The sequence below is a fragment of the Vulpes vulpes genome, chromosome 5, assembly GCF_048418805.1.
Source record: "Vulpes vulpes isolate BD-2025 chromosome 5, VulVul3, whole genome shotgun sequence".
In the NCBI taxonomy this organism is placed as follows: domain Eukaryota; kingdom Metazoa; phylum Chordata; class Mammalia; order Carnivora; family Canidae; genus Vulpes; species Vulpes vulpes.
Window position 1 is genome coordinate 138,148,062 of NC_132784.1, and position 20,583 is coordinate 138,168,644.

Genomic DNA, 20,583 nt, shown 5'->3' on the forward strand with positions numbered 1-20,583 from the left:
ATCCAGGATCGCGCCCTGAGCCAAAGGCAGGCGCCAAACGTCTGAGCCACCGGGGCTGCCCCAGAACAGCTGTCTTTTAAGAAGCACCACGAGTGGCAGTTGTTTGGAGCAGAAAAGTCATATATGTGAAGCCTTCTTCAGTTTGGATCGGTTTGATGTGGGGCAAGGAGCGGACGGAGAACAGCAGAGTCGGCCAAAGACCCCAGTGTACCCAGGCTCAGGCTGGGCCCAGAGCTCAGCAGCTTGCTGTGGGGAGGAGGCCCGTGTTGCTCACTTGGAAAATGGAGGCCCGAGTCTGCTCCGGTGCTTCCTTGCTTGTGACCACGCTCGGGCCCCTGAACGGCTCTGACCTTCCGCTGGCTCATCTGGAAAAGCGCACGGTTCGGATTAGCTGGTCTCCGGGGCCCCTGCCTCCCGTCCTGTGCCCCCTGTACTGTGCAGTTCATCTTAATTATTCTCCGAGTCACACTCGTCCTCACCAATGTGTGCGTTTTCAGGGAGGGTGCACGTCTGTCCCTAAACTCAGATGACTGTTGAACTTTCAGGAAATCAGGGTCAACTGAAAGAAAACAGGCTCGTACTCAGGTCGTCGTGTGTTTGGAGCCGTGGATTCTGGGCCTAGGCGTACGTCCGCCCCGCCTGGCTGTGTGTCTGTGGCCAGTGACTGCTCTGATGCGTGGCAAGCACCTTGCCTGACGGCGACACTGAGGAACACTGGGTGCTCTTGCTCTGCCCTCAGGCCGGGCCTCCTGCAGCGTCCCCAAGGCCTCACGGGCGGCACCTGTCACTACAGAACCGCCAGTCCCTCGCCCCTCCGTGCAACACCTTCTGCTTGGGGCCCCTGCTGCCTCCAGAGAGCCGCAGCCCACGGCCACACAGGGGGGTACCTCTCGGGCCCCGCAGGGTGGCTCTGGGGCCAGGCCTGCCCCTGGGCCTCCAGCCCCCTGGGGTTGGTGACCAGCCTCTGTTGCTGTTCAGGGAGAGAAAGAGGCTCGATTCTGGGACAGTTTTCTGATCAGTCTGTCGTTTCTGCGGTTGGTGTAACCGCCTGTGCGCCAGTGCCCTGCCCTCTTGTCCACCTGGGGTGCTGTGATGGCAGGCGTCTTGCTACATCCGTGTCACCCGTCCCTCCGTCCTGGAAACGTGACCGGTTATAAATACACACACTCGCGTACGCCGCTGTTCACCACATGCAGCTTTACCCTGTGGCATAGTTTATATTAATCTTCGTGGCTTTGAGCCTCGCGTGCAGGATTTCAGCGTGATTGGCCTTGAAATCCATGTGCACACGTGTGCGTGCAGGGATGCATGCCTCGTGATTGGAGCCTCCCTGCTCCCTGGCCTGGATGCCGCGTGATGTGGAGGGTGCCCTGGTCTGCGGGAGCCGCCTGCACGTACCCCGGAGCCCGGGCCCCCTGCTGAGAGCTGAGCCTTTGCCACTGACACGGTGACTCGCGTGAATGGAGCTGTTTGGCTTTTACCTTGTTGGGGACACAGTAGCTGTAGCAATGCCTTGACTGCTAACACGCTAACGTGTGTGTTCTCTAACTGGAGCCTGAAATCCTAGGCCAGCAGATACGGAAGGTCACTGGTGGGCACGTTGTCCGGGTTGGTAGTTGCGTGGTACGATCCCAGTCCGGCTCCTTCCTCCTTCCACCGGTAGATTGGCGACCTGGCCCTGTAGCGGCTGGCGGTGGGCTGGGGAAGCTCGTTGCTCAGACAATTCCCCTGTCTCCGTCCCTGTGTGCCCTAGAAGAGGAGAACCAGGGGCTGGGGTGGCCGTGGCGTGTCAGCAAGCCCGTGGCGTGCAGGACGGCGGGGCACTTACCTGATTCAGCCCCACCGCCTGACGAGCGGGGGCTTCGGTGGCCCCAGCTGGGGCACCGGGGGGCTCCTTCCAGCTGGGAACGTCTCATGAGGACGAAACAGCAAGAGAGAGCGAGAAGAGTGACGCTCGGGAGCTCAAGAATCCCAGAACAAAAAAAATATTTAAAAATAAATAAATAAATAAAAATTAAAATTAAAAAAAAAAAAAAAGAATCCCAGAACAATCGATGAAGGAGGAACGGGCCCCCTCAAGAACGTGACCGAAGAGAACATTGCGGTTGAGGCCGAGGAAGGCGGATCTGGAAACGTGAATCCTCGAGGGTCACGCGTGATTATTTCGACACCACCCCGGGGAACCCTCGCTGCCGTTCCATGTTCCGGAGACGAGCGGGGTTCCCCGAGCAAGAAAGCTGTGGGTTTATTTTATTTAGTCCGTGTTTCCGCCTCGCTCCTAATTCCTAAAGCAGATGTTTTACACAGACGTCCGGGTCCCCAGGGCCACGTGTGGCTCCCGGGCACTGGGAGTGTGGCCGGTCCAAGCCCAGTTGTGCTGCGTGACCTGCACCCTGCGTTTGGAAGACTCGGTCCCAAAGCTAATTTAAAACATCTCACTAATAACTTCCCCATGGGTTGTAGGATGCGATGCTCATATTTTAGGTCTGTTGGATTACGTGGAACACATGAGGAAGACTGCACCTGCAAGGAGGGTGAGGCTGCATGTCCGGCTCACTTTCCTCTTCTAGGGGATGGTACTGCCCCAGGGCTTGGTGGTGTGGCTGTTTTTTCATCACATGCAGGGTTCCATCCCACCCCAGAACGATGCCACCCAAATCCCTGGGCATCCTAAGAACTTGTAGTGATTTCACCAATGGGACCGGAGGCTTTGAGGTGGCTCGAAACGCTCCGAATAAAAAAAAAAAAATACTTGGTGTTTTCACTGCTTTATAAAAACTACAAGTTTAAGAGCAGAGGATGCGTTTGTTGAGATTTTTAAGGAGCTCTTTAACCTCATTTCAGATGCTGATAATAACAGACCTTTTTTTTTTTTTTTTCCTTCCCCAGAAACCTTTAGAAAATCATCAGTTGGCAATGATGAGACAGATAAAGAGAAGAAAAAGTTTCTGGGATTCTTCAAAGTTAATAAGAGGAGCAGCAGTAAGGTAATGGATGAAACACACGTGTGATTCTGCACCGTGTCCACACAGATCCCTGGGGCGTTTTGGAATCTTTTAAATATTCTGGGGGGACATGAATTTCTTCGGGCGAAAGGCGCTTGTCCACGTGCACTAAGGAGGCCGACACGCCTCCTCGCTGGGTCCCTAGGGCAGGGTGGCGGGGGTGTATTCGCCGGCGGGACGGAAGCCACGAGCTTCTCTGCCTGCGCGGGGCCCCTGGCGTGAAGCTGCGGCTCGGAAGCACCCCGCGGTTTGGTGAGCGGACGAGCGTGCGCGGGGCAGCTGTGTGTGCAGAGCACGGTCCACGTTCCTACCAGTGAAACACCCTCGGAGCTTGTCTGGCACCTGAAGCCCCGCGGAGGAGCCCTTGGGCCTCTCGGGGGAGAAGAGCGCACTTGTTGAACGGGTCCCCTGCTAGTAACGTTCAGGCGGCCTGTGGGGTCTCCAGTGGTTTGGAATGTGCTGCGTGATGAGTTAATTTTATTGATCGATCATCTTGGTCTTCATTCAATAGGTCTTTTTTTTTTAAGATTTTATTTATTTATTCATGAGAGACACAGAGAGAAAGAGAGGCAGAGACACAGGCGGAGGGAGAAGCAGGACTTGATCCCGGGACTGCAGGATCAGGCCCTGGGCTGAAGGCAGGTGCTAAACCGCTGAGCCACCCAGGGATCCCCGAGACCTAGGGTTTTTACGGTCCCTTCTGACATCCCCCAAACCATAAACGCCTTCCCACTACCAAGAAAAGAAATTGCTCCTGCCCCAACTATATTTGGCCACAGGTGTATTTTGCTAGTGTCGGGTATTTTCCCCTTCACTTGCAAAACGACTAAGCCGTCCCGGCCCGCAGAAGCTCCGATGCTGGCAGCTCGGTTTGGTGGGCCCACCTGTGTGCAGGTGAGAGCAGGAGGGAGCGCGGCCTGGCCACGGCAGGGGGGCACCTGAGCACCGTGCACAGGCCGCACCTCTCATCTCCCGGCCGCCCCGAGGCTGATGGGAGGACTCAGGCCCCTTTGCTGAGGAGGACGGGGAGTGCAAGGCAGTACAGTGCTCAGGGTCGGGGCTTAGATCCGGGGGTCAGACTGGAGCCCCGGGGTTTGCCCCCGGCCAAGGTTCATGGTGCGCCCCAGCCCTGGAAGCCAAGGTCCTGGCTTTCTCCGCGCGGCCTGATGCTGGGATTTTGGTTTGTGAATCTCCTTTTACTGTGATAGATTGTATCGTCACCTTTCCACGGGTCCTTTGAAAGTCTGCTCAATGTGTTTCTCTTAAGATCCTTGGCACTGGGGATCCCTGGGTGGCTCAGCGGTTTAGCACCTGCCTTTGGCCCAGGGCGTGATCCTGGAGACCCGGGATCGAGTCCCGCGTTGGGCTCCCGGCATGGAGCCTGCTTCTCCCTCTGCCTATGTCTCTGCCTCTCTCTCTCTCTCTCTCTCTGTGTGTCTCTCATGAATAAATAAAATCTTAAAAAAAAAAAAAAAAAAGATCCTTGGCATTTTCTTCTCCCCACCCTGGCTTCCCACCCTATACTCTCCTCTCTCTCCTCCCTCTTCCTCCTCCTCTCCCCTCTCCTCCCTTCAAAGACAGATTCAGTCCTTTGCATTTGAATCTCCCTTCACTCTATACGTGTTGGGTTTCCTGGTTCCTGAGACTCAGGAGGTCGAGTTTACCAGGACAGGTTCCCCGCTGTCTGCCTTGACCCCAAAGGTCCCAGTTGGCGGTGAAACCTACCATTTCCTCACCCCGAGATCACAAGAGTCCTCTTGTGTCTTCCTCTTTCTGGGACATGAAACTGCCAGCAAAGCCAGTCTATTAAAAAAAAAAAATCGAGAAATATTTTTGTTTTAAGCAAAATAAGGTTGCCTGCGGTATGGGAGACCGGAGACTGTCTCCCTCTCCAAGGGTCCGTGAGGAGAGGCCACAGGTCCAACCACGGGAGGACCCTGGGAGGGAATAGGCCACGGGCTGCAGGGACTCCCGTCTGGCTGCCCCGGCTCCCTCTCAGCCAGCGGGGCTGATTTTTCCTCCCTAATGCGTGTCCTCTCGTCCTCCCGCTTATTTTACATTGCCTTAGGCTTCTCTTCTTTGCACAGACCCTCACCAGATTATTTGGTGTCTGGGGCACCGACTTCTTTATTCCCTGTTTCTTTTCCCTCCATGGTGTGAAATGCCATGCTAAGTGCAGCTTCAGTTAGTCTTCTGGAAGCCTGGCGAGGGGCACTGCCCACCTCATTTTGCAGGTGAAGGAAGGAGGGTTGCACACCCCTGAGCTGCCGCGGGGGCCAGTGACCGTCAGGCCAGCCCGTCTTTTCCAGAACCCTGACTCTTCCTTGCGTGGTCACACCATCCATGCCTGACTCGTCCAGGACACCACTTTTCTTCATTAATACGGGGAGGATTTGCAGGAAATCGTCATTTCAATGGTTTCTAAAATGTCATGATGCCAGATAGTCTACAAATGTCTCAAGAGCACAAAACACTAATGGGGAAATAGCAAGGCAATCCAGCTAACGGGGGTCTTTATAACATCTCCTTAAAGCGAAGAAATGTATTCATCTGTGTGTGTGTGTGTGTGCGTGTGTGTGTGTGTGTGTGTGTGTGTGTGTGTAAAATCTCAACGGAAGATACACTTAAGGAATATTTTGGATTTTGGCTGAGGTAGATGTCTTTCTTTCTTTTAAAACTTTCTATTTTACTGTTTTTAAAACATGATAATTCTGTACGATTTTAAGATTATTTATTCTGAAAAAGTACCTAAGAATCACCCTAGGACGTAGCCTAACAATGGGATTCTTGGGTCATCTCCCCAAAGATGCTCATTTTGGGGGGAGGGAGTCGGGTTGGCACCCCGGAGCCAGCGTACCTTTCTGTTGCACTGGTGGCCCCCTCGCTTGAATGGTGAAGTGAGATGCCATCATCGCTTATCGTCTGTGGACGGACAGCAAGACACTTGGTGAATTATTTCTGTACGTCTCAGTCGATGAGCAGTGAGATGGCAAACTGAATGTAAACCTCAGAAGTCTCCCCACACCGGTTAGTTAATTGGTTTTCCGAGCAAATTCCTTCCACCCAGATCCACAAAAGTACTGTTTTTCATATTGCATGTTCTCTAAGCTTAAAAGTGGCCTTGTCTAGGCAAAAAAGACAAGAGACGGACATGCCCGTGGAGCATGGGTTCCCGGACTGGTTTTCAGGGAGCCCTTGGGTCACGGGCTTCCGGGTTCCTGCACCGAGGGCCGTGGCCGTGGCCTCCCCCATCCAGGCCAGGGTCCGCGGTGACTCTTTGTCTGGACCGACCTCGCCGCGGAGCTGACGTGCGTGTCTGTGTTGCAGGCCGAGCGGACCGCGCAGGCCGGGGTGGACAGCGATGAGGACGCCTCGCAGTCCGCTTTGGGAAGGGGCTCGAACGTGAGTACTAACCCTGCAGGTGCTTCTTGCTAACCGGCGGGCTTCTCACTGCTTCACGGGCCTTCTAGAAAACGGAAGTGTAGATGCGTGTAGCTGTTTGGTTTTTGTATATTTAGTCCAGACCGAGGCACGAGGCTGCGGAGGGCTGCCCGTTAACGCACCCCTGCTAGTTTGGAAGACGTGGGGTGTTCGATTTCCTGCTTCTCTGTACCGTCTACGCGGTCAGGAGGTCCTTGGTTAGATGAACTGGATTTATGCCCTCTGGAATCGCCTCCCTACCTTCAGGAGCAGCCGATGGCTTGGGGGCCACACGGCCCTCTTTTCCATCATGAATCTACCAGTTCCTGAACTCCGCAACTATGCTTCGAAGGATCTTCCTTTCTCCTTTGCCTTCCCTTCCCTCCCGTTCCCTTCCCTTCCCTCCCCTTCCCTTCCCTCCCCTTCCCTTCCCTCCCCTTCCCTTCCCTTCCCTTCCCTTCCCTTCCCTTCCCTTCCCTTCCCTTCCCTTCCCTTCCCTTCTCCTTCCTTCCTTCCTTCCTTCCTTCCTTCCTTCCTTCCTTCCTTCCTTCCTCCCTCCCTCCCCTTCCCTTTTCTTTCTTTCTTTCTTTCTTTCTTTCTTTCTTTCTTTCTTTCTTTCTTTCTTTCTTTCTTTCTCTCGACAGAGCATGGGTGTTTGAGCAGCAGGGGAGGGGCAGAGGGAGAGGGAGAGAGAATCTTAAGCAGTCTCCATGCTTCGTACGGAGCCTGACACAGGCTCGATCCCATGACCCTGAGATCATGACCTGAGCTGAAATCAGGAGTCGGACGCTTAACAGACTGAGCCACCCCAGGGACCCCCGTAAGGATTTTTTAAGACTACCTGTGTCCCATATTTCCAAGCTGGCATGTAAAACCTCTCTTCACAATATTAAATATTTGAAGGAAAATAGTTCATTGCATCTTAAAAATATTGACATTTAAAGTGTAGCTAAAAAGTTTGATATCATAACTTAAAAATTATATGGGTAGATTCTTCCATAGCCGTAAGAAATTTTGCATTATTATTCTTTTTCTTGATTTCATATTCCTACCAGTCATCCGGCAGTATTTTATTCTATTTAATATATATTTTATACTTAAAAGTCTTTTATAAAGATTTGATGTGAAATGTGATCTAAGATAAAAATGTCTATTTAAATTAGATTTTTAAAATTTCATGTGAACCTAAAGCTGTAAAGTAGGAAAACATTCTTGTAGATTAAGTTCTTATTACAGCTGAAAATACATAAAAATGGTATAAATATATTATGACCGCTGATACATACTTGTTGAGCATGAAAAATTAATTTTTGAAAAAGACACCACCTTTTAATAGGATGAAGGGATTTTTTTTCATTTATTTCATAGATCCATTAATGACTGTAATTTATGGATGAAACTAGGTAAGCTTCCATATTAATTTTGTGACTCTTTTAATTTATATTAAGCTTGGAGAACATCTTACGTGAACAAGTTCATGAGGATGGGAAAGTTCTGTTACCTTTCAGGTCCCTGCATCCCTTCTGGTTACTCACCATGAAAATGACTTGAATGCCCTTCTATCCGTATCTGATTAGGTTCTCTTCCAAATCTATCAGTAGCGAAGATTTGAAAGCCATTTGTCTTGTAAGGGATTCGCCACTCATTCACACTGAAGTTACTTCTGGAAAGTTTAAGAAAAAACTTAACCAACATTTAACAACAAATAACAGTTGTACTCTTGACTGAGAGACACTTTCTTTTTTAAAAGATGAATTTATTTATTTTAGAGAGAGAGAAAGAGAGCATGCCAGCAGGGGGAAGGGCAGAGGGAGAGAGAGACTCTCAAGCAGACTCTCTGCTGAACCCAGAGCCTGGCATGGGGCTCATTGAGATCATGACCTGAGCAGAAATCCAGAGTCAAATGTTCAACCAACTGAGACACCCAGGCTCCCTTTTTAAAAAAACAAAATAAAAAAATAGTAATGTTTGAAAACATCTTTCTTAAAGAAACAAGTACGATAGAAATGGATGTAGAAATCAAATATACGTGAAAGAATTTTTTAGCTTATGAAGCATTCTATATATATCCATAAAGAAATATTACAATTTGATGTAATTACTGACATTGTTTTCTAGTTAACATTTTAAAAAGTAAAAATGACTGATTTGACATGCTACTCCTGTTTTTATCCTTGTTATGTTTCTCAGTAGTCTCAACTTAGAATTCACAGCAACTAATTTTACTGGCATGCTGATGGGGGCTAAGGAATGGCAAAGCTGACCAGTTTTTTTTTTTCCAGTTTCTTTTTATTATTCTGTTGAGTTGTAATTGACATATGTGGCATGATATTATTTTTAGGCAACCAGCATACTGATCTGACATAAGTCTATGTTGTAAAATGACCAGAACATTCAGTTTAATGTCCTCACTCCCCAGGCACTTTCTAAGCCTAATATATTATCCGTAGGTTTGAGGAAGTTGAAATATTTCAGCATTCACTCACATTGGCCAATATAGTGTTTTTTAATGAAATTTTAAAAAATCTTACCTCAAACTTTATTTTTTAATCTTTATTTACATATTTGACCAAATTTTATACAGATTTCTAAGTTTTTTTTTTTTTTTATTGGAGTTCAATTTGCCAACATATACCATAACACCCAGTGCTCATCCCATCAGGTGCCCCCCTCAGGGCCCATCACCCAGTCACCCCCACCCCCTGCCCACCTCCCTTTCTACCACCCCTTGTTTGTTTCCGAGTGTTAGGAGTCTCTCATGTTCTGTCTCCCTTTCTGGTATTTCCCACTCATTTTCTCTCCTTTCCCCTTTATTCCCTTTCACTATTTTTTTATATTTATCTCAAACTTTATATCTCTTTTTCTTAAAGGTCTTAGGATTATAGATTTAGCTAATTCAGTTTATGGAGAATGTCTGCCCTATAAACTCAATAGCAAAACAAGCCTTTTTTTTTTTTTAACGAGCCTTTTTTTAAAAGATTTTATTTATTCATTCATGAGAGACACAGAGAGAGAGAGGCAGAGACCCAGGCAGAGGGAGAAGCAGGCTCCATGCAGAGAATCCAATGTGGGACTCAATCCTGGGACCCCAGGATCATGCCCTGAGCTGAAGGCAGATGCTCAACCTCTGAGCCACCCACGTGTCCCTCAAAATAAGCCTTTATTGCCCAACTATAAAGCCAAATCAAATTTAATTTTGGTTTAAAAAGTCAAGTTATACTTTTAAATTTAAGTAAGTGTATTATTATGTGTCTGCATGACGGTTCTCTCACTTCTGAATCTAACAGGAGCTGTGTTGAGATGCTCCGATTCCTTACGTATCATTTTAAAAACATATGAGTTTAGGGGCACCTGGGTGGCTCAGTCAGTGAAGCGTCTGACACTTGGTTCTTGCTCAGGTCATGATTTCAGGGTTGTAAGATCGAGCCCCATGTGGGCTCCAGGCTCAGCGCGGAGTCTGCTTGAGGTTCTCTCTCCCCTGCCTTCTCCCCCACACATTCACTCTGCCTCTCTCAAATAAGTAAATAAAATCTTTAAAAAAATGAATTTAATGCCCCAAATTTAATGCTACATTTCCCTTTTAACGGCCACATTTTAATGCTCTGTGAAAAATCACCTCTCAACCGTCAAGACAACCAAATCTTATTGGTTCCCAATCTGAAGGATTTCACATGTGGTAGGAGCTAAGGTCGTACTCGACCCAGGTACAGCAGCTCATCCACAGAAGTGTTTATAGTTCTTACCTCTTTTCAAATAACCCTGAGTAAAATTATATAATGATTTTTTTTTAAATCTCTTCTTTACTTGTATAATCTTAAGCAAGTCTTTATGTGCCATGACCACGTCCGCTATGCCATTTGCTTTGCTATAAAACAGACTGAAATCAACTGAGAATGATTTGAAATGTCCATTGACTCATTAGTCTGCAGTTGTAGTTTCAATTTGGGCCACAAATTATGGGAAAAATGCCTTTTCCTATTTCATGTACTCTAGAGGCTACATGTGTGTTTGATTGGGGAATCTGTTTAATTACACTAAAGGGCTTGGCTGCTCAGACCTCTTTGTTTACTACAATGTGCCAGGTTTTAATAACTTTTTCTACAGCAACGAATGGCAGCCTAAAATTTGTAGTGGGCATTGCTAATTGTGTGAATATTTTTGTCTCAGTGCTGCCTAAGAAAACGTACCCATGACATAGGTAAATAGATAGAGCTTAGGCAAAAACTTTGTAGGAAATATCCAGAGCATTTATAAGGAAAATTATGAAATACCACAAAGACACACAAAAGTAGAATTGTACACGTGGAAGACAGACACGCCATGTTCTTAGATGTGAAGAGTCAACATTATTATGTGGATCTGGTTTTGCTGTAGAACTAAATACATTAGGTATAAAGTTTACTTGGAAAAACAAACAAGCAATAACTAGCCAGGAAAACTCTGAAAGACAAGGAGGATGGATAAACCTAAGTGGTTTTAAAATAGCTCCTAAAGCCTCTGTAATTCAGCCTGTGTTGTACTGACCACAAATAGCTCAATGGAACCAGATAGAAATCCCAGAGCCAGTTGAAGACCGAAACTGATATACAATGTAGGCTACACGTCAAATCGATGGAAGGAAATAAACGTATTTATACAGGAATCGGAGATCATTGACTAGCCCTACAGAGAAAGATAAAATCATATACAATCATAAATACTAGGATAAAAAAATAAGCAGAAATACAAATGTAAAAAATCAAAATCATGCAAGTACCAGCAGAAAACAGGAGTGAATCCATCCATAAATTGAGCATGCGGCATACTTTACAAAATTACGGGTGAATTTGACTTCGAGGGGAAAAAAAATCTTGAATGACAAAACAGAGAGGGAGGGAGAGAGAATACGATAAGCAAAGTAAAAATCCAAGTGACAAATGTGGGAGGGGGGCTTTTGGAAATAGAAAAGCAATGACAACCATAAGTAAGTGAGATCATGGGGCATTTGTCTTTCTCTGACTTTACCTTACTTAGTGCCATACCCTCTGGGGTCCATCCACATGGATGTGGATGTGGAAATCTTGCAAGATTTCCTTCTTTTTGATGACTGACTAATATTCCACGTGTACGTATAGCACAGCTTTTCTATCCATTCACTTATAAGCCGAATCTAAAAAAGAAACAGAAACAAATAAAAGACCAACAGAAACAGACTCATAAATGCAAAGAACAAAGTGGTGGTTGTCAGAGGGGAAGGGGCAGGGGGATGGGTGAGGTAGGTGGAGGCAATTAAGACATACAGGCGTCTGGTCACAAGGATGAAAAGTACAGCATTGTGATAACAGTGAATAATGTGACGCTACGCTTGTCGTGGTGAGCACTGAATAATATATAGACTCGTCGACTCACAGCGTCGTAGACCTGACACTAATACAACATCGTGCATCTACTTTAATTAGAAAAAGGAAAGAAAAACAGAAAGATGACATCCTGACCAATATAAAAATAGAAAGTTCACAGAAAAAGAAATGTAAGTGGTGCATAAATAAATGAAAAAGTACTCCAACTCGCTCATAATGAGACAGAGAAGTTAAACCCCCAGTGAGCTTCCGCTTGTCACTCATTCTGTGGTCCGTCTGCCTCTGTACCACGGAAGCTGTAAAAGGAGGAAGAGCACAATATACTGATACGGAGTGTTTTCCAGGGTGAATTTTTTTTCATTTTTTAAATGAAGGGTGATTTTCACTGGAAACCAAAGCTAATAAATGAAGCTGCCCTTGCAGCGGGTAGATTAATTACTGGCCTCCAGAGAAGAGTTGACTGGGCTTGAAGCCATAGGGCAGGACAGCACTTAATACAATAATGGTGGCAGATGGAGACAGTGGCCAGCGCGTGCCAGCCTGTGCCAGGCTGGTGCTTCCTTCTGTGATCACATTCCGTCCTCCTCCACCTGCCGGCCTCCCGAGGCCAAGTGGTTGACCAGATCGGGACACCTGCTTATGTTTGCTGAAGTATTTTATGTTCAGTTTTTTTTTTTAGAAGATTCTGTTTATTTATTAGAGACAGAGACAGAGCACGTGAGTAGAGGGCAGAGGCAGAGGGAGAAGCAGACGCCCTGAGTGGGGAGCCCGATGTGGGGCTCGACCCCAGGACCCCAAGATTATGACCTGAACTGAAAACACACACTTCACTGACTGAGCCCCCCCAGGCACCCCTCATGTTCATATTTTTTATGTCCCTTGTATCTTACTTATGTGTGATATTGTGCTCGCGCTCTCAAGGCGTTGTGTTGGTGACGGAACTTTTCTCATGAGCCCTCTGCTCTTGTTTTGATGAATTTCCCCCAAGCTAGTGATGTGTAGCTGCACACCCTGGCCTTGGGGTGTGAGAGCAAGACTTACAGTCCCACACAGCAGAGGGGACCGCTATGGCCCCACGTTTCCCGTCCATATAGTGGGTGCAACAGGACCTTACCCTGCAGAACCTGCAGTTCCAGAGCTCACCTAACACGCTGGGAAGCGTTCCGAAAAGTGAGTAAACTTGTTCAGAGCTTTGTTAGAAAGTCTGCAGATACTACTATTGCTTATTCTTTCCTTGAGAAAATAGGAGTGGTTCCCCATAAGAGTCTGAGGAGAATAGATGTGCATTAAAAGAAAATACCTTTTAAAAAAAAAAAGATTTGTTTCTTTGAGAGAGCACGCGCACAAGAAGAGGGAGAGGCAGAGAATCTCCAGCAGCTCCATGCTCAGCGTGGTGCCCAGTGCAGGGTTTGACCCCACGACCCTGAGATCATGACCTGAGCTGAAATCAAGAGCTGGCCGCTCGACCCACTGAGCCCCCCAGGTGCCCCTAAGAGAAAATATCCTAATGGGGATGACCAAGGATTTCAGATCTTCCCTGGAAAGGTGGTTAATTTGAGGTAAACAATAGTTTACTCTAGTCAAAGAATCATCTTCGTTTCCTTAATCGCAGCGTCCTTGAATCAGTAAATATAATCCAAATTTATATTGGATAAATATAATGTCAAGCGGTTTTCCTGGGATTTTGCATTTTTCTGGGAAACCCTCCCTTCCGTATCTAGGGAGCACACCCAGTCCCCTCATGTCTCACCTTTGGACCCGAGACACCACGAGGGGACGTGGTCTGCCACCACCGATGTGATTCGTGGTGAAGGGACATGGCTCCTGGGGCTCTTGTCTCCGTCCCCTGTCCTGTCCCTAAGTCACGCAGCAGCGATGGGTCACGCTCATTGATGGAAGGAGGTTCCTGAGTTGATTTGTAGTTCCCTGCACAAAAACACCACATCGGTCCCGTAAAGTGAACAGTGCTCTGCGGGAGGAGAAAAGTGAGCCCAGTGCTCATCCTGGTCGTGTTTCCAGCTGGGCGGGTCATCAAACGAAGGTGGTAACTGACCTTTCGTGAGCCCCTTGCCTTTGTTAAAAAAAAAAAAAGAAGGAAGGAAGGAAGGAAGGAAGGAAGGAAGGAAGGAAGGAAGGGAGGAAGGAAAAAGAAAAGAAAAGAAAAGAAAGAAAAGAAAGAAAAGAAAGAAAAACACCTGCCAGATTCCATAAATTTGACCAAGGTAGAGTCTATCCAGGTGAGCCACCTCAGATGCCATCACACTGTGGGTAGTTACCAAGGAGTTAGAAAGTCTTTTAGTGGCTGATTTTTAAAAATCATTATCTCGATTAAAAAAAGCAAAACCAAATCAAAAACAAACCCCGTACAGCTACCTTGGGCCCTTTTCCCGCTTACTCCGTTACAAGGCAGGCGGGGAAATCCTGTGTCCTGGCACGAAGTGGCTTCCACCTCCAAAGCCCTGCGCTGTTTTGGAGGATGGGGGGGGCGGGGTCCCCACGGAGCAGCCCGGCCTGACGGGTGCACCGCAGCAGCCAGGCCTGCCCTGGGAGCCCAGACATTCACGGGGGCGCCCACCAGCACACCAGCACTTTAGGACGTCACAAAAAACGAAGCTAAAAGCAAATTGCCTAATTTCAGCTGCCCTGAGTCTGGGCTCTCAGGGATGCGTCCTTGCAGGGGCCCCCCCCACCCCACCCCCGGTCCGGTCCCTCTGAGGCAGGAAGACGGAGCGACTCGGGGAGGCTGTGCTGAGTCCCTGCCGCCACGAGGGGTCAGCGTCTCCCCGCGGGCTGGGCCCGCAGACGCTCCCCTTCCCGGTGTTTGCAACGTCCCCGAAGGAAGCTGTGTCCCGAGGACACCGAGGCACGCGTTTGTGACGTGGAGCCCCTGTGGGGTGGACGCCAGCGTGAGGAGCGGCCTGCGTGGCTGCGAGCCTCCCTACAGCCCTTCGTGTTCGGGATTAGGGGACACCAGGCATGGGGCGAGTTGTAGACGTGGGATGGGGACTCCCTGCTCGGCTCCCCAGGACGTGGGGGGTTTCCTTGAGCTTCACTTTCTTTCTTTCTTTCTTTCTTTCTTTCTTTCTTTCTTTCTTTCTTTCTCTTTCTTTCTTCGATTTTATTTATTTGCAAGAGAGAGTGAGAGTGCATGGGTGTGCAGAGTGTGAGCGTGCTGGGGGTCAGAGGGCGGGCGAGGGGGAGAGTGTTAAGCAGGTGCCCCAGCCAGTGTGGAGCCCGAAGCAGGACCCTGAGGTCAGGACCTAAGCCGAAATCCAGGGTGGGGCCCTCCGCCGCCTGAGCCCGGGCCCCGAGCATGTGATTCTCAGAGGGGAAAGGGCACAGCTGAAGGTGACGGGTGGCGCCTGATGGCAGCCCTCGGTTCTCAGACTGAATAGAGGAAACACAGGTTCCTCACCTTTCAGCTGCAGGTGTAATGCTTGTAGGGTGAGCGCTGGAAGGCTGGAGGATGTCCCCATGTGCCTTCTGTGTCCAAGGAACGTGGGGCTGCCCCCTGGCTCCCGTCTGCATCGTCCCCCGCGCTCCCTGCCCCCTGACTGCCCGGCGGCCTGCAGCGGGTGGCCCGGCTTGTGCAGATGCAGGGAAGGCGGCTCCCGGCCCTTGACTTCCGCCCCCTCCTGGCAGGTGGCAGCTCCGTGCTCAGGGGGCCGGGCCTGCGCCCTCCATGACCCCGAGCCGTCCACAGGGACCCTGCACTCTGGGGCCACCAGGTCCCTGGTCACGGAGGAGCAGACGCCACCTTCTGTTAAATGAGCTTAATCCTGGGCCGCCCTTGGCCTCCGAGCTGCACGCCTTTCTCTTCCAGCTTGTCGGGGGCCTTGGTGGGCCAGTGGGCAGGGGCGGAGCCGCCACGTGCCAGTTCCCCCCCCTCCTGCCACTGTCGGGGACCTGCCCCCCCCAGGCCCGCGCCTAGGACGTCTCTGCGGGGCCATCTTCTTGATTTTTCCATCATAACTTCCCCCCACCTCTATCCGGGTTCCTTCCTTTTCTTCCCGGGAAGCTGTCCCTGCCGGCCTGGACTCGCAGTGAGCAGGGCTGCGGCCTGGAGCTGCCCTCCCCTGCCCTCCTCCGCCCTCCCTGCTCCCCAACCACTGGCCTCCCCCTCCCCCTCCCTCCCCCTGCCCTCCCCTTTCTTCCCCCTCCCATGCAGTCCCCTCCCCATCCCTGGCCTCCCCCCTCCCCTCCCCTCCCCTCCCCTCCGCTCCTGGGGCTTGGGCTCTGCTCCTTCAACACGAAGCACACTGCGAGGGGCTCTCCTTTGGGAGATTTCTCAGCGTGGTCCTGATCTGTGGAGAGTCACAGCCTAGAGTCAGGGGCCGTCCGGCCGCAGCTGTTCACAGGGAGCCACGCTCGCTTCCTACCGTCCTGTGAACTGCTAAGAAGCACAACAAACACAGATGAAGCTGCCTCCGTAAGCCCGACATGGCCCGCGCCCTCCTTCCTTCCTTCCTTCCCGGAGGGTCGCCACCCCTCTGAGGGTTTTGTGTTTTAATGAAGGGAGCGAGTGGGTGTCTGTCCAGACACCACACATGGTAGTTTTACATTATTTAGCGCCGGGCGGAATGATTTTTTTAAAGTCTGCATCTTGAGTCACAGAATTAGCATAGTTTATGTTGAGAAAAAGTAGGGAAGGGGAGGAGGGAGGGAGGGAGGAGGGAGGGAGGGGAGGGGGGAGGGAGGGAGGAGGGGGGAGGGAGGAGGGCAAGAAGGCACAAGGGAGAGGAGAGGCCTCCCTGAACTAACCTCGGGGCGGGATCCTCTCTGCCCGCCCCAGGCCCCAGCCCTTTGCTGGGCAGATCATCCTGGAGGCGCTGCCCTGGGAGATGGGACCACAGGACCCTGGGGGACAGAGGACAGCCAGCCCCGCCTTCCGGAAAGACCCACTAGGGCCGCCCTGCCTGGCCTGCTCACACCCCCCGGGCAAGGACGTCCTTGCAGGGCCTGCGGCTTGGGGCCTTGTGAGCTGGCAGGGGCCGTGGCAGCTGAGGACCAAGACTCCCCGAGCCCAGGCCCAGGGGTGGAGTCCGAGAGCCGAGGGCGGCTGCCATGGAACAGGTCACGGGACAGGCCTGACCCCCGGGGCCCAGGGCGGGTGTTCGCAGCCGTGACCGTGGAGGGGGCCTGTGGTGCGCCCAGGGTCCTGCCGGACACCCTTGAGGCCCAGCCAGGGAGCAAGGCTCTGACTTGGGGGGGGGCTGGCACCCGGGCTTAGGGGTTGGGGTGTGTTTCAGCATCTCCTCTAACGCCTCTTGCATCTTCGTGACCTGGTTGTAGTGTCTGTGGATTAAAAATCATGACTTTTTAAGTTTGGAGGTGGTTTGTCGCGTGATCGTGTGACGCGTGAGCAGAAGTGGCTCCTCTAAACCCAGCCGGTGAAAGCACCTGAGCAGGTGGCGGAAGGACCGGCCGCGGGTGGGCCGTGGGCGAGCGATCGGGAGGCCACCCCGGGCACGCGCGCCCCTAGCACCCCAGGACCCGCCGCGAGCCAAGTGCATGCCCGGCCCTTGGGTCTCTCTCTGCTCCTGAGGAAAGCACCCGGCCCTGGGTCTCTACTCCTCCGGGCCCCGAGTCAGCTGGGACGTCGCCCCACTAATTCATGGGGTATGATTGCTTGTCGCTTGGGTGTAGGGGCTTTGACCTCTCGACAGACATTTAGGGCCGGCTGCACATGGCAGGTCACCTGCCACCGACCCCGACGGCCTGCCCTTTCCGTCCTCACGTCGCCTCAACAGGTCATGGAAAGGACACTTGGAACTCTTGGGGCTTAAATCTCTTTTTTAGAAACTGGCATATTTACCCCGACTTCTTCTGCTTGCTTAACCGTGCCAGTCCCGTCAGTAATCCCCCGACCCCGAGGAGGGCGGGCAGGACTCCAGAGGTGACAGGACTTCCTTCGCCGGCCACCTGGTTTCTGGCCTGCGGTGCCCGGAACAGAGGGGACCGTGGGCGTCCCGGGCACGGGAGCTTGGCCCCATTGCGGGCCTGTGCAGACGAGGACCTTCCCGACCAGAGGTGGCCCAGGCCTGGGCGGGAGGGCAGCCGACAAGCGACATCTGTAGAGATCTTGGTGGCCTGTCACACAGGCCACAGACCTGGGGCGTAAATGATGCATTTGGGTTGGAGACCGTTGCGGTCAGAGTCCGTGGTGGTCCACGTGGGGAGGCCCGGGGGGTCTGGTGGGCCGCGGGTCAGCAGCCCCACAGGGGTGGTGTTCCCGTGTGTGCACTGCAGGCCACGTCCTTCCCGGACCTTGGGCTCTGCGGACGGATCGTCAGATGGGCACTGGGAGGAGCCGCTCCGCAGACCCAAGCCGGGCGCCGGGGCCTCTGCACCCTGAGGCAGCGACACTCTTTCCCATGAAAAAGCTGTTGAGCCTCTGGCCCCGATGAAGGGGAGAGGCTGGCCCCTAACCTCTGCAGTTTCATGCTGGGGAAGATAGAGCGCGCTCCAGAAACCCAGTGCCCCTTGGCCACTCGCCTGTGCCCTGGGTTTTGACCTGCAAAACGGGAATCCCCTGATGACCTACCTCTGAGACTTGTTAGAAGCATCTCCCGGGCTAATATGTGGAAAATGAAAGCCTCCCCATGTTTGCTGCTACTGGGACACCTGGAGTTTAGAGGGCCTCCTCCTCCGGGTTCCCCCCGCCCTCGGCAGGTGTCAGCTCTGATGCCCTTCCGGGGAGCGCGAAGGTGCCGCTCTGTCGAGGACAGACCTCGAAAGGCCTTTGCCCCGTGTTCTTTGCAGTGTGGCATTTTCCCTGGACCACTTGGACGATAATCGTATTTTGGATACTGATTTTTTTTTTTTTTTTGACAGCGTTCATGCACGTAATGGGGGAGGGATGGAGGAAGAGGGAGAGAGAGAATCCCAAGCAAGCTCAGCGCCCGGTGCAGGGGCCTGAAGCGGGGCTCGATCTCACAGCCTTGAGATCATGCCCATGTTCTCATGATCTGACCCAAGGATCATGAGATGGTAAGAGATGTGCATTGGATCATGAGTTGATGCAAGAGTCGGATGCTGAACCGACTGAGTCACTCAGGCGCCCCTTGGACCCTGAATTTTGTGGCCGCTCTCTTGTACAACACGGTAGCTGAAGACAGAAGTGATGATGAACGTGCAGATGAGGCCTGAGTGCTTTTGAACAATGCTTTGGAGCGTTAGCTCAACCCAGAGAGCCGAGGTAGGACCACAGCTGTGCTTTTTTTTTTTTAAGATTTTATTTATTTATTCATGAGAGACACAGGCAGAGGGAGAAGCAGGCTCCCTGCAGGGAGCCCGACATGGGACTCGATCCCAGGTCTCCAAGATCAGGCCCTGGGCCCAAGGCAGATGCTGGACCACTGAGCCACCTGAGCTGCCCTATGCTTCCTGTTTCTTGAAAAAAAAAAAAAAATCGCCCTGCTTTCCTCGAGGCTTCCTTCACTACAAGAGAGATGTCCTCAGTTTGAATTCCTCCACCCGGCGACTCAGTCGCTTGCAGGTACAGAGGAGCCTCCCTGATGTGATACGAGTATAAAACACGGTCCGATGTCACGCACAGAGATTTGTTCTCACCTTGCCTCTGCGTCTGCGTCACAGGGTGGCGTCGTCTCAGTCTGCCCTCGGATGAGCTCCCCGCGGGTGTGTGTCCCAGGTTCTCATTCCCTTGCCTCATGCAGCCCGTGGCATTAACCCTACACTCGCCAGCCAGTCCCCGTGAGAGGCCCCATTTGGTTTGGGGAAATGCGCTTGTCTTAAGTGCTGCACGCGTGAGATCTTACTCCTGACGAGCCACAGTTAAACTAACCGTCCCAGGCAGCTCAGGACATGCCACCGTGGAGATGGCAAGAGATGTGCATGCGTGTTTGAAAGGGGAACCCTTGCTTGCCTCGCCACTAGGGTTTCATGAATTATGTGACTAGCATTTCCCCCCGAAGGGATGCTTGAGTTTCCTGATTGAAATCGCCCATCAGACCCCAGCAAGCATCTCACTGGTACACATCATGCGGGTTTACGTCTTCAGCCCACAGTTCTCTGCTGGCGTCCTCCCCGGAGTCCTCCCGTGAGCCTCCCATGTAGCAGGTCCCCTGGCCCCAGCCCTCCAAATGCATTGTACGTGTGGCCTACGGTTTGACTTTCCCTCTGCACAGCCCGCCAAGCCTCCATACCTGGCCTGTGTCTCCTCTCTGGCACGGGGCTCGCTGGGCTCGGGGCTCATCTCCCAGACCCCTGAGCTGTGGCACGCTCTCCGTCAGGATCGCGACCTCCTTGAGCGTACGCAGCGTCTATTAAACATCTTGATCTACACAGGGGCTTATTTCCTTTTCGTTCACAAGCTTTTCAGAAAGTTCTGGCTTCCTAAACTTGCCGGTATTAAAGCTGCCTGTTACAAGGAAGCAGCACGTTCCATGCGTTCACGTGTCTGCAAACAGCCCTTGCTCCTGAGATGGTCCTGCAGCAAAAGCCTTGGAGGACCACGGCTCACTCCCAGGGCCCTCGCTGAGCCTCATTAAGAGAAAATCGAATACGACCAGTGGGGGTGCTCATGGTTTGCTCCTTTTACGAAGACATCCTGCCTGCAGAGAAACGTCCCAGAATTGCTCTGATGCTTTTAACCGTCAGGCAGCTTAGGGGACCCAGTATTTTGCTGGCGGAAGTATCGATCCCCACTAAATAGCCTCTGCAGCTTTTCCTCTAAAGAAGTGCCGTCCCTCAGGCATTCATGGAGGACCGTGGCCAAGAGAATGGCCATTTCCCATCACCTCACATAACAGAAACTGGATCCATACGTTCCGACGTCCCGCCCTTCACCGGGATTAGTT

General features: G+C 51.5%; 1 protein-coding gene across 9 annotated transcripts in view; it reads left to right on the forward strand.

The window, feature by feature from the left end:
* COBL (cordon-bleu WH2 repeat protein) overlaps positions 1-20,583 on the forward strand; it is a 247,739-nt gene that overhangs the window by 112,228 nt on the left and 114,928 nt on the right. For 5 of the 9 annotated variants that reach the window (XM_072760094.1, XM_072760096.1, XM_072760093.1 and 2 more), the window contains one exon: positions 2,890-2,987. In XM_072760094.1, the coding sequence (XP_072616195.1) occupies positions 2,890-2,987 (98 nt within the window). Of the gene's footprint in view, positions 1-2,889; positions 2,988-6,332; positions 6,408-20,583 lie in introns of all 9 variants that reach the window. The other 4 variants (XM_072760092.1, XM_072760091.1, XM_072760095.1 and 1 more) reach the window with 1 other exon arrangement.